This window comes from Festucalex cinctus, chromosome 9 (genome assembly GCF_051991245.1).
Source record: "Festucalex cinctus isolate MCC-2025b chromosome 9, RoL_Fcin_1.0, whole genome shotgun sequence".
Taxonomy (NCBI): domain Eukaryota; kingdom Metazoa; phylum Chordata; class Actinopteri; order Syngnathiformes; family Syngnathidae; genus Festucalex; species Festucalex cinctus.
Genome location: NC_135419.1, coordinates 16,228,943 through 16,245,238, shown reverse-complemented (window position 1 = coordinate 16,245,238; position 16,296 = coordinate 16,228,943). Strand labels below are relative to the sequence as shown.

Genomic DNA, 16,296 nt, shown 5'->3' with positions numbered 1-16,296 from the left:
TGCACAACAAATACACAAACAAGTGTACATATGTCAGCGGCGATAAAAAACAAAACAAAACAAAACAACAAAACAAAACAAAACCAATATTTATTGCTGCCTTACATGCTACCTGCACCACTTGTTGGAAACATGGCAACCACATTGCACAAAGTAACAACGAGCAAAAAGCGCTTACCCTGGCTCTAACATATTTCTTGCCGTTGAAAGTAGAAAACAAGCACACAGACGTAAATTGGAACAAATGGCTAATTCGATTGAGTGAAATGTCAACAGACCAAAATAAAAGAGGGAGGGGCTGCAGCATATGGAGGGGGGGGGGGAAGTGGGCGTGGCGTTAGTCGGAGCGTTACCATGGCCTGCTGCATGGGGACAACTTGCTGGCTGTGGATCTGGCGCACGGTGCCCGCATGACCTTTCAGAGATGTTTGCAAACGACCTCGAGGCTGGATCACACCAAAACACACACACAAAATACACGCCTTGTTACACGCGTTATAGTTAGTAATTTAGTTGTAGTATTAATAAGTATGAACGTAGATGGTCAGATGGCGCCCAAAAAATATTTTGGAGAGACTCACAGCTTTGGTTTGAACACAAAAACAACAAATAATTTATTTATTTTTTCGTGTTGTTTTTTTTTCGTGTGATTTATTATGGTTCAATTGTTATTTTTACCATACAATGCATTTTAGTGCAAATAAATACAAATTTTGGCTATTCGTGGGCCGGACCAGTCCCGATGCCCCGAGAATTCTGGGGGTCGAATGTACAATAAATAAACATGTTGTTTAAATGGATTGGATAGATCAGTCCATGTTCTGATTGGAACAGTCATCTGTTATCTTTTTTTTTTTTTCCCAAAGTAAACACTACAAGTCTTGACTAAACTCCTGTACCTAAAAATTAAAAATATATATTTTTTTACTTGTTATATTAACATTTTGATAACACATAAAAAAAAATCTGTGTACATATTTTTTTTCCTTCTTATATTCACCTATATAGTATTAGTATTAAAAAGAAATATCTTAGAAGTCACATATTATTTAACTCTTTTCCTGCCGTCAACGTTAATTGACGTTAACAGAAATCCCAACGAGTACTGCCATTAACGTTAATTGACGTCAACTTTTTTTTTTTTTTTTTTTTCTTCTCCCTCAATGGGCAGCGTAACATCTTGAGCAGCTCTTGTTTCATGAATGAGCTAGAGAGAGGAAAAAAAAAAAAAAACACTCACTAGCTATGGCCAGCAGATATGGCAGAACTGTATCTCTTTTCAATGGTATCCCGTGGATCAAATGTCATGACAACATGGCGCAACTTAGGAAATAGAACATTTTCAAGGATGCCGTGAATGATCAAAGTGTTTATCCCATTAAATATCGTCACTAAACAAAAAATATTAGTATCAAAGTCAATGTTGTGCAGAAAATGTATCTTCACAAAAAGCTTCTTTTCTCATTTTCTTTCTTGGTGCCACTCAAACTACCCATATTCAAATGTTGATAACTAAAGAGCGGAATAAGGTAGAATCATACTTTTTTTTTTTTTTTTTTTAGAATGAGAGAATGGAATCAAATCGTTCATATGGTACCTATCTACCATGTTTATGTAGTCATAGCACACAATATTCTGTTTGCCTTGAAAGATGAGTGAAAATGCTTGAAATTGGCTGGTTGTCTTTTTGACCATAACTTGTGGCAGTAAAAGAGTTATTAAGAGCTCACTAGCTTTGCCTGAATGTGTTTATCACTGCATTTTAATACAAATAACATCAAACAAATTTCTTAAAGCCATGGATGGAAATTTCTGCCTTGTGTATACTAAGATCTCAATCAATCAAAAGAATAGTAAGCATTTGTACTTTGTTACTAAGTAGAACATGTTGATTTTCAAACATGTTTTTTGCCCCGCAAGGCCTGGCAGCCCGACGCTGCGGCGGAGGCGTATTAAACATGAATAATTGAAATAAACAGACAAATGGAGCGTGGCGTGAAATACCATCAGGTCTGTCTGGGCTTCCAGCTCTTTGGCAAACGCGAGCAGGTCCACCACTGTGACGCCTTTGTTGACCTGCGGGAGAGAAATCACATTTGCACCGCTTTAGTTACGCTTCATTTACACGGAATTAACTTTGAGATCCATTGGAGGAATGTGCACCGCATTTTTTTTGTCAATAAGAGAAAGCTATGAATCTCATTTTGTGTCAAATGTGTCACCTCTTCCAGGTAATCTGCGTAGTTGGTTTCCGACAGGCCTGCCTCGGAGAAATCCAGAAGGTTCTGCTTGCCCTCCGCTTCCAGCAAGATGACTCCTCTCAGGTCGATTTTCACGTTGTTCAGAAGTGTCACCACATCCTTTGTCAACTGTAGAGAGAACAAGTGCATCGCAAAAAAGCACAATATTGTTTATTTAGTCAATTGTAGATGGGGGAGGCAGATATTAGGGGAAATGGAAATAAATATGTTAGACGAACAGGTGGCTAAGCTAACTCACTTCAGGTACACTTGCAACGGAGCTACAAGTCACTTGGAAGTGAATTGGGATCATTCTGAACATAATTATTTTTAAAAAATGGAAAGCCATCATTTATATTTTAATGTCCTAATTGTTTTTGACATTTGTTTTGTGATTTAATATATTCTATTTCTATTCTTTTTTTTTTCTCAACATTTATTTTATTTTCTAATTCATTTTCACATTTTATTTTTTATTTGATTTGACTAAGTTAATTTTATTTCATTTTTGAAATTTAAATTTATTAGTGTAAATAAAAAACAATGGAACAATTAAATCAAACATTTCATTTTTATATTTAGTTTCACTTATTTTTTTTTAATATTTATTACAGTTATTTTTTCAGTGTTAGTATAATGTCTAATAATAATAAATTAGGACAACAAATTTAAAAATGACAATTATATTTAAATATTCGTCCTTGCATCTCTTGTAAGATTTATCTTAACTTTTATCATCACCATTTCATCATGTATTATTATCTTCACATTATTAAATTTAACTGAGGCCAGGCCACATATTCATATTGATTAAAAATTATATAAATGGAAAAAAATGGACACTATTATCAGTAAATTCTGTTAATATTTTAATGTCCTAATTGTTTTTTAAACATTTATTTTATTTTTCAATTAATTTCACATTTATTTTATTTTCATTTGATTTGACTAATTTCCTTTAATTTTATTTTTCAAATTTAAATTTAGCAGTGTAAATCAAAATAAAAAAACATGAAACAAAATTAAATAAAATTTTCGTTTTTACATTTATTTTCACTTATTTGTTTTTCAATTTATTTTAGTTTTTTTTTCAGCTTTAGTAGAATGTCTAATAATAATAAATTAGGACAGCAAACTTAAAAATGACAATTAAATTCAAATATCCATCCTTGCAGCTCTTGAAAGATTTTATCTAAATTCTTATCGTCATCATCATGTATTATTATCCTCATGTATTACATTATTAAATTCAAGTGATGCCTCGAGGCCACGTGTTCAAGAAAAAACAAAACAAAAGAAAAAAAACAAAAGTTAACACAAGTCAGTTAAAAACAAAACATCCAGAGTTGTGCTGCGTTCACTGACCATGGTGACGTTGAGGAAAGACGAGACGTTGAAAACTTTGTCCAAGCGCAGCGCCGAGTAGATGCCTTTGTTTTCTTTACAAGTGCTGCAGACACACCACACAGGTGGGATTGTTAATGTAAGCGTTTGCTGCCACCCAGTGAACATGACAGGAAGTGCATGACACGCGCATTCTCTCTGAACAGGAAGTATATATATATTTATATACAGTATATATTGAAAAATAAGAAATCCAGATTGTCACCTGTACATGCTCTCTGCCGTGAGCTCCAGCTCCGAGTCGTTGTACAAGTAACCCGGGCTGAAGTTCTTCCACTCGGGATTCACCAGGTACGGAGCGTCCACCACCTGCTTGGAGACCGGTCGCAAAACGCATCAAGTGAAGTGAAAGGCGTCGACCGATACGGTCGGGTTGATTGGTCACTAAATGACTGGCCTTGAAGAGTTCCTTGGTGTGAAAGGGCTCGCAGACCAGCTTCTCCATGTTGCCGCCCAGCAGGAAGATGGCGGTCAGCAGGCCCATCAGGAGCCAGGAGAAGATGAAGCTGAAGCCCACGCCGCTGGAGACCATGAGACGCATCCGCATCATCATCATCATCATCATAAAATAATATTTGTTTTCTAAAATGGTTTCAGAAGTGGGGGCTCAATTTTTAAATAGGGCTTCTTATTTTTATGTTCAATAATACAATTTACTTGTTATAAGTGGTGTCAGAAGTGGGGACTTATTTATTTAAAAAAAAAAATGGTTTCTCGTGTACGTCCAACAAAACCAGTTTTTGTCAGAAGTGGGATCCACCTTTATAAAAGTGTGTTAGAAGTGGGAATCCATTTTTTTTATTCTTATTTCTTTTTCTTAGGGCCTAATATAAGATTTCTTTCTTTGTTTTAAGATGGCATAAGAAATGAGCATCCATTTAAAAAATCTCACTGATATCTGTCCAATTAAGTTTTTTTTTTTTTTTTTTTGTTTTTTTTTTAACCGTAAGACGTGGGAATGACAGAAGTGTGGATCCACTTTCTTAACATTTCCAAAATATGTCCATGTTTTTTATGTTTATGTTGTTTTTTTTTAATTGTCAAACAAGAGGGTCAATTTTTAACAAACTTTTTTGTGTTTCTTTTTGAAAGTGTGTCAGAAGTGGGGGTAAATTTTTAAAATCTAAGTAAAACAACCTTTTTGTCAGAGGTGGTGAACTACTTTTACTTTGTAAAAAGTGACTGTGTTATGTCTATATTTTTGAGAACTGGTGTAAGAAGTGGAGTTCCACTTTTAATTTTTTCTTTTTTTTTAATATGTGATGTCAGAAGTCAGATCCTCTATTTTTTAATGTGTCTTCTTATGTTAATTTCCACTAAAGCAACTTTTTAAGTGAGCAGTGGTGTCAGAAGTGGGGTTCCACTTGAAAAGGCGACGACTGTTTCCTTACGCCATGAGCATGGTTCCCCCCGTGTTGGAGATGCAGCCTCGCGTGGTGGGCGAGGCGTGCTTGTCGTACCCCAGCGTGCCGCACAGCAGGCCGAGGTAGTTGAAGGCCAGCACCAGCACCAGCATGCAGCACAAAGCCACGCAGCCCGTCCACCTGTCGCCGCACGCACACGCACATGGAAATGGGATCTTTTCAATGCAACATGCAACACGTATTCTACACTTTGATGACATAAAGAGCAAATTGATCTGACCTGTAGAAGTCCAGCTTGTCAATTTCAGGGTACTGATCCTCGATCTTTGCGTGCATGTGGCTGATGAAGATGGTGAAGCTGGACAAGGTGTTGTGCACGGGCAACGCTTTGGACAGGTTGCCCACGTTGCCGCCGATGTCGTCCACCAAATTCTTCACCCCTGAGACAATTGAAATGAAAACAAAATGCGATTGTTTCTGAACAAAAGAAATATTATAGTAGCATGAAAATAAAAAGCACAACATATTTTTAAATGAACCTCCATTTCTGACACTTTTTTTATTTTAATACTTACTGTCAACAACAGCTCGGGTCTGTACCATCACCATGTAAGGCGTGTCATTCAAGGATGCGTAACCCTAAAAGAGGTGACAAAATTTTAAGGCACGGTAGCTTTATTTACTGCATATAGCATAAACAAGCTAGCTTGTGCTTCAAATAGTTAACATACGACATTTAAAAGATGAAATAAACATTTAAAGGCAAAAGAATTTAAATGAATGAACACAAACTTGGGGCTAACGTGAATTTTGTTGGCAGCTTCTCCTGTTCATGTGCAGCATAACAGCTAAATGCGGATGCACCATGTTTGCTTTTTATCTCTGGGCTTCACTAATTGATCCGAGCCTGCAGACCTCAGAACCTTATTTTTATTTATTTAATTTTTTAAGCATATTTTTACAACCTTAGTGACGCAATTTCTTCTATTTCCCCCAAAAATTCATCAACAACACCAAAGTCTAATCAGCAATAAAATGAAGACTTTGCATTCACCTTGTTGACGACGGCGCTGAGGTCCGTTTTTAACACGTTGTTCATCTTCTCCAGCTGAGAGTTCACGTTGGGAAGCTGAAACAAATAAAAAATAGATTTCGTTGGGAGATTACTATGTATTCAATCAGACATCCATTGATGCAAAAAACAAAACAAAAACAAAGAACACAAAAACTTGTTTCAACTTATTTTTGTGTGAACTTTTTTTGTGATTTGAACACAAAATAATATGAAGTTAATGTTGACTAGAATGATGTTATTTACAAAAAAAAATCAATGTTGGATAAAACTGTGTTAATAAAATGTAAATAATGTTTGATTCATTTTAGTTAATTAAATGCAGAAAATGCATGGAATGTTGGGTTAAATTGTGTTACGTCACCACAAAAAAAAAGTCACAATAATTGCTCAACAAAGTGTAAGTTATTTAAAGTGACAAAAACAACTTGTTCATTTTTGTACACACCTTCGTTCGGTTGACATAAAATAAATATACTTCTTCAAAAAGAAAGTGTTAATATAAAACAAATGCTTGAGATATTGGAAATAATCAATTTAATTTTAAAAGTACAAAAGATTCATAAAGCATAAGAACTAATTCACCAACCACCATAATAATAAATGTAGTTAAAATGTTATGAATATTTTGTAAAGTACTTAAATAATAAATTAACCTGATAAATAAAAAAATAAAAAATAAAAATAAATCTTTTGGTACCCGTGTGAAGTTGGCGCTGATGTGCAACTGTTCCAACGACTGGCGGATGCCCCGGCACAGCTGAGCCGAGGTGGCGTCCGACTCCTCGTCGTGGCAACCGGGATCGTTGAGGGAGTACCTGATGTTGGCCCGGACCAGGCTCAGGTTGAATTCCAGCTTGCCCGTGGCCTCCTGCAGCACTTGCAGGGACACACTCACGTTTTCCAAGGCCTCCTTGGTTTCACGCATGGCTGCGAAATGAGAATACAGTGTTAGCCCGCTACACAATCAGACAAATTGGTGGCGAAATACGTTAAAAATATCGACAGGATGACAAGATTTAGCTACCTAGCTAACCTCTCTCTTCAGAGAAAAGGGTGGCTATATTTCGGCAAGCCCGCGCTGCAGCTTGCTATCGAGTTTTAATCTTCGAAGTACCCTTTATTTGTCTTTCATGTCCTTGAGTTATTTTTGTGCTTTAAATGTAAATAATCAGTTTGTCTTAGTGTAACCATATTTTGGCTTGTTACCAATAGCTTCCTTGCTAGCATTCTACTTCATCTTCTAAATCTCTATCTAGATAGATTGTTAGGTAGTTTTAATTCTCCTATCTTTTTAAATATATTAAATTTTTGGCAAGTTAGCCTAGCAAGCTAATGATCAATCTTGCTAGTGGTGTATTCTAAACTTCTAAATATGATATTTTTACATCTTTAAAGTTGTATTATTAACACATTTTCTGCTCTAAATAGCATTTTATATATACACGACACATTTATACTATGCTACATGTATTCTTTTTCTATTTTTATTGTTTATCTATTCCAAATGCTTTACTGTCTTAAAAGTGTGCTGTGGGCATTTCTCTACATGTAAATAAATAATAAATCTGCCCAGCAACAGCTCGGATGTTTGGCCAATAAAGCCCAAACAACAACGCACTATGAATAATAACATTTTAATAGCTTTTAAATGAGATGCAAATCTTTGTTCTTGTCGTTATACACAGGGCAATTAAAAGTTTACAAGTACCAGGAGACACAACAAACGAGCGAAGGGTATAGGAAAATCACAACATCGCCCCTTGGCGGACATTTTGCGATGGGATCTCGGAGCATGCGTGAGTCCTCTTGCATCCGGAATGCATTCAAGAAGATGCAGGGGAAGAGGAAAAAACAAAAAAACTAAACAAAACAAAAAAAAACAGGGAACTGACTGACACTTTGATTCAGTGTTCACGAAAAGTGAATTAAAACTGCACCAAGCCGGAAGTCTCAAGCAAAGTTTTTAAAATGTATCATCTCACATTCGGTCAACTTGAAAATGAAATGTAAATTTGCTTAAAACAACAAACATTATTTAACATCCAAAATAATGTCCCTACAAGCCAGGATTTTGAGCCAACAGGAATGGGAGTTCACTTTTAGCTAACGTCGTAGTCCATGTAGTGTTCTTTGTCAAACAAAGCAAACAGATGCACAGCATCAGTCATATGAAGATGAAGTCCTTTGTTGACTGGTAGAGTCTAACACAAACATAACATCAGTCACGGTGGATCCAAATTAAAGTCCTTTGTTCACAAAAAGATGGTTAATACTGGCGCCAGTTGAGTTCTATGAAGCCATGCAGAATGCTAGCTGGCGAGAAGCTAATGTAGCAGTGAGTATCACAAGTCTTTTGTTCACAAAAAGCTACACAACTATAAGTATATGCACAGGTTATAAATCAGTATCATCAAGTGCAATCTCTGTTTGACTTCATTTTGTCAGCGCAAAGTGCAGTTTTAATCTTCAAATGGGTCTTGAATACTACATGAAGGGGCCACGAGTTTGGGGGTCTTGGGAGGAGGGCTCACCACTGGGGACAAACCAGACTCGACGTCATGGTTCAATTCCGTTTTACCTTTAATGGCTCTGTCGATTTTCACTTCACAAAAATCCACCAAAAAGAAAGAAAAGCACAACACAAGAGGCTAAACTATGACGTCATCAAAATTGTATCACAGTGTCAGCAGTTGAGTTTGTTGACAAAAAGTCAGCGGTTGTTACTTTGAAAATAAGCATTACTCGTTTATTATTCTACCTGCTTTTTATTCATTATATTGGATTGTTCTCACAGTTAAGCTTTTTCAGAATTTTTCATTATTTAGCATTGTTCCCCCCCCCTCTTTTTTTTTTTCTTTTAACCCAAATCATATTCAATTAAATTGCCTGGATAGTTCCATTATTGGCAAGGTCATATTCTCATTAGCTAGATTTCTTATTATTATAGCAAATCTTTTATTCATTTATTTTTAATTTGAAGACTCTTGTTCGCAATTATTTCATATTATCTCATTATTTTCACTTGATTTTTAATAATTGTACTTTTGTACAGTACCTTCATATTTGCATTTTACTTGATTTCCTTGATTTTTTATTTTACCTGTTTCCCACCATTATTTCCAAGATTTATTATTTATTTTAATTGATTCTGTCATTATATTTTAAGATTTTAAGCCATTATTGTTTTCAATTTCATTATGTTTTTTCTTTAGAGTATTACCCTGATATTGGCCTCTAGGTTTACCTTATTTTCCTTCACCTTCCATTGGTAAACAGAATATAATGTTTTTTTGTGTGTTTTGTTTTGCTGTTATGCTGATGTTATCACCAAAGGATATGAAACAAGGTGTTCATACGCACCTCCTGTCATTTTCAGCACGGCGTCCAAAGCCGGGTTCACCTCCTTATCCAAGGCGTCGCGTATCCTTCCACCTAATAGCGGACCTATGTCTGTGCCGCGGTAGGAGATAAGCAAATATTAAAAAGATAACACACCGTACATTGTGTGACTTATGTCTGCCATTCGGAAAAATACAACAAAAAAGGGCATCAACAGATTTAATCTCTTGGCACTGCTGTATTATTTTCAGTTCATAAATCAGAAGACAAACAGGTCGGCTGGCCTTTATTTTTGTTATCTTCTTAATCACATAAACAACATGATAATAAAAAGTATAAATAATAAAGTAAAAAGTAACACAACAATGTAAAGTAGGCAAGTAACCCTACGTATTTGGTACCTTGAGTTAAGTTGGCAACCTCAGTATAAGACACCAATTACAATAAAATGTAAACTGTTATTGATGTGACTTTTATTTTAGGATTAGATTAAAATTAATGTCTTCAAAATAAGGAAATAAATTATATTGACAAAAGTATTACATTATAATCATTTTAATGTGTGGTGATGAAAGTCGCCACTAGGGGGTGGAGGTAGACAAGGAGTGCTTACTTTCCAGGTCGTAGAGGACTTGGTTCTTGGCGGTAGCGTACTGTGAGGTGAGGTAATCGATTTGCTGCAATAAGAAGCAAAATAAATAAATAAATAAATAAATAAATAAAAATAAATAAATATTACTGTATATATATTTAAGAGGTACCAAACTCCACCACCCTAAAACCACTGGAAAGTGTGATTGCACCCATCGACATGGATCAAGAGAATACACAAGAAAGGACTCATGTTAAAACGAACAGGAAGTCAGCCATTTTGGTTCGAAGCAGCCATTTTGGGGCCAATTCCAGGCCTCATACTTTCACAAACTCCGACTACGGAATTCGCCCAAACGAACCTCAATTGAAAAGCAGGCATCCTAGACAGACTGGTGGTGACGCTACATTTGCCAACGATTGCTTTCCAATGTCAACAAATGTGGGCGGAGCTTGCCATCACAGATTGATTATCATTTTTGAGGATTATCATTATTATTATTATAATGACATGAAATTTGGTGGACATGTTTAGCATGGTAGGATGCATTAAAAAAAAAAAAAAGTCTCATGGGCACATGTCAGAAAAAATAGTTGGATTTTTTTTTTAAATTTATTTAATTTTTTTTAGAACCTTTTGACTATTGTTTTGTTTTTCTCCATAGATTCTTGTCATTTCTAGTTCTCGTTGTTTGGTTACATTCTCTTGCCCAAATGAGCACTAGATAGATGGGCGATGCCATATCGCTTTTTTTTTCTTTTTGCCAATGTCATCTATTGTGGCCAGAGAATTATATCAAAAATTGCTAATCATAATCTCTTGGAATTTAGACGTCTCTGGGGTTGATAAAAGACCCTGGATTTGTAACTCTGTGGGCGGAGAGTGGTGTCTGGTTGGTGTTGGATTTCCATTTGTTTCATCTTTCTTTCCTTTGATCCTTCCTCTGGCCTTCTGACAACTTCACAACTCTGGTGAGACTCTGAAGTATCCGGTTAAGGTGAAGGGTCTTGGATTTATAACAGGTTTTCGGGTGAATTAAAGAGCACAAAGTCGCACACACACAAAAAGAGAGCGTTGATGACGACATGTTGACTTGAGAAGGCTGCCGAATGAATAATAATAAAAACATTGCTCATCATTTTTGGTGATTCGCCATTAGAATTAAAAAAAAAACGCGGTTGACGGCTTCTTTCTTTGGTGGTGGTCCTTATGCATGCCAGATCCGTCGCACCAGCATCTACTGAAACTCAACAGAAGTACCCTCTCCCTCCCACAGCCCCTTGAATCAGTTGGTGCTGGTGTCTGTGGTTCTCACTTTGCTTTATCTATCCTTCCCTCCTTCCTCTCTTTAGTTTTTCCTCTGGTCACTTGAGATCTTAATTTATTAGAAGTATGAGGTTTCTGGGGTTGGCATAAGACTCTGGTTTTGTAACCACGCAGGAGGGGTCTTGTTGGTGCTGGACTTCACTTTGATGGATTGGATGTACTGGCTTCTATGGATCTCACTCTGCCTTATCGATCCTTCCCTCCTTCCTCTCTTTAGTTTTTCCTCTGGGCTCTTGAGATCTCGCTAAATTTGCTGGAATTTAGAGGCTTCCGGGGTTGGCGTAAGACTTTGATTTTGTAATCATGGGGAAGGCAGGAAGTGTTTGGTCGGTGCTGGATGTCACTTTGATTTACCTTTCTTTTCTCTTTATTTCTTTTTTTTTTCTGACCTTTTCTCTGGTCTCCTGACCATTTAAATCTCACGACTCTGGCAAGATTCTGAAGTACCTGGTTAAGGCGAAGGGTAATGGGATATTTATAAGGTTTTAGGTGAATGAATGAGTATAAATTTATACGTATTTGCACGCACGCACACGCACGCACGCACGCAAACGCACACACGCAAACGCACGCACGCACGCACGCAAACGCACGCACGCACGCACAAAAAAAAAATAAATAAATAAAAAAAAAAAAAAAAAAAAAAAAAAAAGAGCAATGATGACGAGACGTTGAATCGGTAAGACTACCGAATGAACAATTCTGAGCTCTTCAAAAAAAAAAAAAAAAAAAAAAAAAAAAAAAAAAAAAAAAAAAAAAAAAAGAATTAAAAAAAAACAAAACGCTGAAGGACAAGAAATTCAGTAGACATGCTTATGTGGGCATGTTCAACTATAGTAGGGCCCCCCAAAAAGTCTCAAGAACACAGAAATTAATATGATGTTGGCCATTTTAGAAACCATTTCTAGGAGACTTAATGAGAAGCAGGTACACGAGACAGATGGGCGGAGCAAAATTGCCAAGCCTTTTTTGGTTCCGCCATCTAATGTCGGCGGAGCCTGAAGTCAAAATTTGTCGATCATCTTTGAGGATTTGCCCTGATAGTGTGAAAAACAAGCAAACGCGTCATCCTACCATTGGCGTGTCGTTGGCGAAGGCGTGCAGGTCCCTCATGTTGCTGTTGACCAGACGTCGGATGTTCTTGACCTGAGCGCTCAGGTTCTGGTTGGCAGCGTACGCGCACAACACGCCGATCCTGCCAAAGCGAAGTATGACAGCACACTTCCTGTTAACTCGGGTGACATTGTCAGATGTTGAATCAGAATTTTTTTTAATCACAACACTATTTTCCCCGAACCAAAAAGCGTCTGTTCGAGCGCTTTAGTGTGAGGCCTTTTCAACATATTCAAATGAACCCTGCCGTCCCTTCGCCCTCATCGGGCAGACCCGAGCGGCTCGTCTCAGGCTTAATTAGCCCGAGCGAGATCAAGGCGACGGCAGCCCATAATATTAAGCCGCTTCCATGACTCACCCTCAATCCCGGCAGAATTGTCAGCGCAGCAGCTCACAGCTCGGACGAGATATATATTTATATGTGAAATGCGCATGTGTGCGAGTGTGTGCTCATTCTCGAGTTGCAAACGCGCAACTTTCATCATCTTGAATCTTCATGAATGATGTAAACGCGATTGTGTTTTTCTCTCTGAAGGTGTGCACAACATGCAAAGCGAGGCCCGGGCCTTTTTTTTCTTTTTTTTTTATTGCACTAATGCAGGAACAAGGTGCATTTCATCTTTTTCCATTCCTGAAATGAAAAAAAAAAGAAAAACCTGCAGGAAAATCCCCACCCCCTTTTGTGTTTATAATCCCGTTAATCTAACCTGTATAATCCTACAGATGTCGTCACTTAGTGAAGGTGAGATTGTGAAAACAAAACAAGTGCCTTTGTAACTCAAACTGAATTATTGTTGTCAGTGTGTAAGAGAGAAAACAAAGTATGTGTCTGCCTTTCTGTTCAGCTAAAACGTATCATAAAGTTCAGCTGTTCTTGTAGCAACCGTGAGGAATTGACGCCCACTCTCAAAGACCTGTGATTGCCTATAGATGCCACAAGATGGCAGCAAAGAAACCTCTCTCCCCCCCACATGGCTATAGTCTGAATAAATGAAGCTCCAAACCTCACTTCAACATCGTTCCTTGGCCTCAAAAATGCAAGAATATGGTGCCAAAATCACATTTTAATTCATATTAGACAAGGCTATGGCCAGATCACAAAAACAACAAATGTGTTTTCTGGCAAATAACAAAAGTTTTGGTCTCCAAAAACTAAACAAAAACACATGCATGTTCAGGGTTTACTGTAACTGGTAGAACATGTAATTTAACCTGTTTAATTAATTTAATTGAATTTAAATAAAAGTCTACTAATCCTAATACACTAAAAACTAAGTAAAACAAATCTGTCACAAAATAATTAGATAAATAAATCTACATACATTTATTTGAGAATAAGTTTCAGAGTTGAAATTAAGTTAAATTGATGGACAACAAAAAAATGAAATCATATTTTAAAGTAGGATTGCACAATATATCGAAAAAATATCGATATCGTGATATTGGCCCATGTAATATGCATATTGCAAAGACATGCAATAAGTTTCATATGGAATTTTACGCTTTTATCTGAATTTGACCAGTCAGCCGCTAACTAAAATGCGCACCACCAACCAATAGTTGAACATTATCGAGATGTAATTACATTTAATTAACTAAGAAAATATTGAGTTACCTTATTTTGCTGCCTGAAAAATGCAATTCTTTTATTTAATAAAAAAATTTCTTTCCTTGGGTACATGTTAAATGTCGCAATAATATCGATATCGCTATAATCAGTAACTATATTGCATATCGCCTGATTTTCCAATATCGTGCAGCCCTATTTTAAAGACTATTTAACGGCTATTACGTAATGTGTGAAATAAATCAAATAAATAACTCTGCATTTTTACAAACCATTCTTAGGAAACAAAATTATTACAGCAACAACAAAATAATATTCTAAAATGGTTATGAAGTAAATTTGGAAAAACTGTTCACAAAAAAAATCTTAATTTAATTATTTAATACATAGACATTTTAATAAATAATTTATCATTTTATATAATATCAGTAAATTTTGGGTTTAGAGTACCCTATATTAGTAACTAATTTATAACTTAACTACTTCTCCACATCCATTCAAAATCTAGACTAGGGGAATAAGAAATAAATGAGTCATGAAATTACTAAATCATCCCATTCATAAAAAAATCAATCAATCAATCAATCAATCAATCAATTCATCAAAGGTTATCTAGCACGGCCGACCTTATCCTTTCCGAACCGTCTAGTTAGCAACACCTCCACTCAATTTCCGAGCGGCTCTTGCAATTCCCCTTTGAATCCGAGCCAACACACATGAAACTCGGCCAGTTTGAACAAATGAAGAGCAAGAAGAAGGGCATCAAACTCGCGTGAATGTAGGCCACTATCGGGGGTTGACACGGTCTGCCGGTTCCATAGCTCGTAGCGACGCTAACAATGACCCGCATTCACCCATCGGGCTCCCCCTCTCCCTGCTTCCACTAGAATGCAAGTGAACCTCCATCATCGTCTCCGCACAACAACACAATAACAAGTGCAGCCACACGGACAGTGCAAACCTCTCACAAAGAGACGTTTTCCCACAATGAATCGCCCGTTTGAGAAGATACCATCATGGTCAACGGGCTCACATTTCACTCTGGAGAAAATGAATGGAGGAAGTGTTTCATATTTACGGAAATACAACATCACAGTTGGCAGGTGGATCAGGAGGAACCTTGAAAATCATGTTTGACTATTCATTTATTTTATTTTTTATTTTTTATTTTTTTTAATTGAATGTTTCAGCATATTTGTTACTGGAGGTATCCAAAAATAATGAAAAGTAATCACAAAGATTAAAGTACTCACTACATTTTTTAACAGGTAACTAGAAGCTGTATGAGATTACATTTTTTTTTTTTTTAAGTAATCTCCCCAACCCTGGAAATAAGTAACCAAAAACTACATGTAAGAATTGACATGTAGCCTGACCAATGACGAGTAGGAATGGGCTGATATTATTATTACGATTGTATGATTAAAAAAATATGGCAGAATCACGGTGTTAGATTTAGAGCGCTAAAATTAATTTTTTAAAAACATAGTGTTAAATAAAAACAGCATTCCCCCCATTATTATTTTTAAGCCAAATATAAAATATTTTGTTTATGTTAAGTGTAAATAAAATAAATAAATAAATAAATAAATAAATAAATAAATAAATAAATAAATAAATTGTTTACATTATTTTTCTGTTTTAATTCTTATTAGTAAGTCACAGTGTCTCATTACTGGTGAACTATATTTAGAACAAGCCCGTGTGCTACTCATGTTGTACTTGGGCTAACTAGTACCCACAGGCACTGTTTTTCTCTCTCTCTCTCTCTTTTTTTTTTTTTTTTTTTTTTTTAAAAGGACAATGCACATCATCTTACTCATTCGTCTTGCGCCCACCCTCCTCCTCGTCCTCTGTGTTCACCCCTCCCTCACTGAAAGCAATTCAGTTCAAAGAGGTGGCTCAAGCGGCCAATCATATTGTGCGCTGCTTCGAAGTCCCATCACTCTTACCAGTGAAAGCCACCAGAGCTATAATAGTTTTGAATTTTTCATTTGAGTTAGTTTTTATTTTGTTTTGACTTTTTCTTTTTTAAATTAATTTAGTTTTAATTAGTTTTTATTGAAGGTTTGTAGTTTTTTTTTTTTTCAAAAATGTGTCATTTTAGTTTAGTTTATTTTAGTACCAGTTTTTTTTTTTTTTTTTTTTTTTTTAAGCGTGGAGTATATGGAGTATGAAGAGTGATGTAACCAACCAAAAACTGGTGCAAAATAAAATGACTGACAAATCAAGAGTGATGTAACTATTCCTCGTACATGTGGCTAGCATAGTCCTAA

The 16,296-nt window shown here is 36.1% G+C and overlaps 1 protein-coding gene across 14 annotated transcripts in view; it reads right to left on the bottom strand.

Moving 5' to 3' along the window:
• The window catches only part of prom1a (prominin 1a), a 52,495-nt gene that overhangs the window by 12,842 nt on the left and 23,357 nt on the right, over positions 1 to 16,296 (bottom strand). For 9 of the 14 annotated variants that reach the window (XM_077531720.1, XM_077531722.1, XM_077531721.1 and 6 more), the window contains 16 exons: positions 12,415 to 12,535; positions 10,036 to 10,099; positions 9,444 to 9,533; positions 8,662 to 8,685; positions 6,781 to 7,010; positions 6,063 to 6,137; positions 5,584 to 5,647; positions 5,289 to 5,448; positions 5,036 to 5,188; positions 4,042 to 4,165; positions 3,850 to 3,953; positions 3,606 to 3,690; positions 2,223 to 2,369; positions 2,005 to 2,076; positions 354 to 446; positions 179 to 196 (listed from right to left, as the gene is read on the bottom strand). In XM_077531720.1, coding sequence (XP_077387846.1) covers positions 179 to 196; positions 354 to 446; positions 2,005 to 2,076; positions 2,223 to 2,369; positions 3,606 to 3,690; positions 3,850 to 3,953; positions 4,042 to 4,165; positions 5,036 to 5,188; positions 5,289 to 5,448; positions 5,584 to 5,647; positions 6,063 to 6,137; positions 6,781 to 7,010; positions 8,662 to 8,685; positions 9,444 to 9,533; positions 10,036 to 10,099; positions 12,415 to 12,535 — 1,624 coding nt within the window. The remainder of the gene's footprint in view (positions 1 to 178; positions 197 to 353; positions 447 to 2,004; positions 2,077 to 2,222; positions 2,370 to 3,605; positions 3,691 to 3,849; positions 3,954 to 4,041; positions 4,166 to 5,035; positions 5,189 to 5,288; positions 5,449 to 5,583; positions 5,648 to 6,062; positions 6,138 to 6,780; positions 7,011 to 8,661; positions 8,686 to 9,443; positions 9,534 to 10,035; positions 10,100 to 12,414; positions 12,536 to 16,296) is intronic. The other 5 variants (XM_077531724.1, XM_077531727.1, XM_077531726.1 and 2 more) reach the window with 3 other exon arrangements.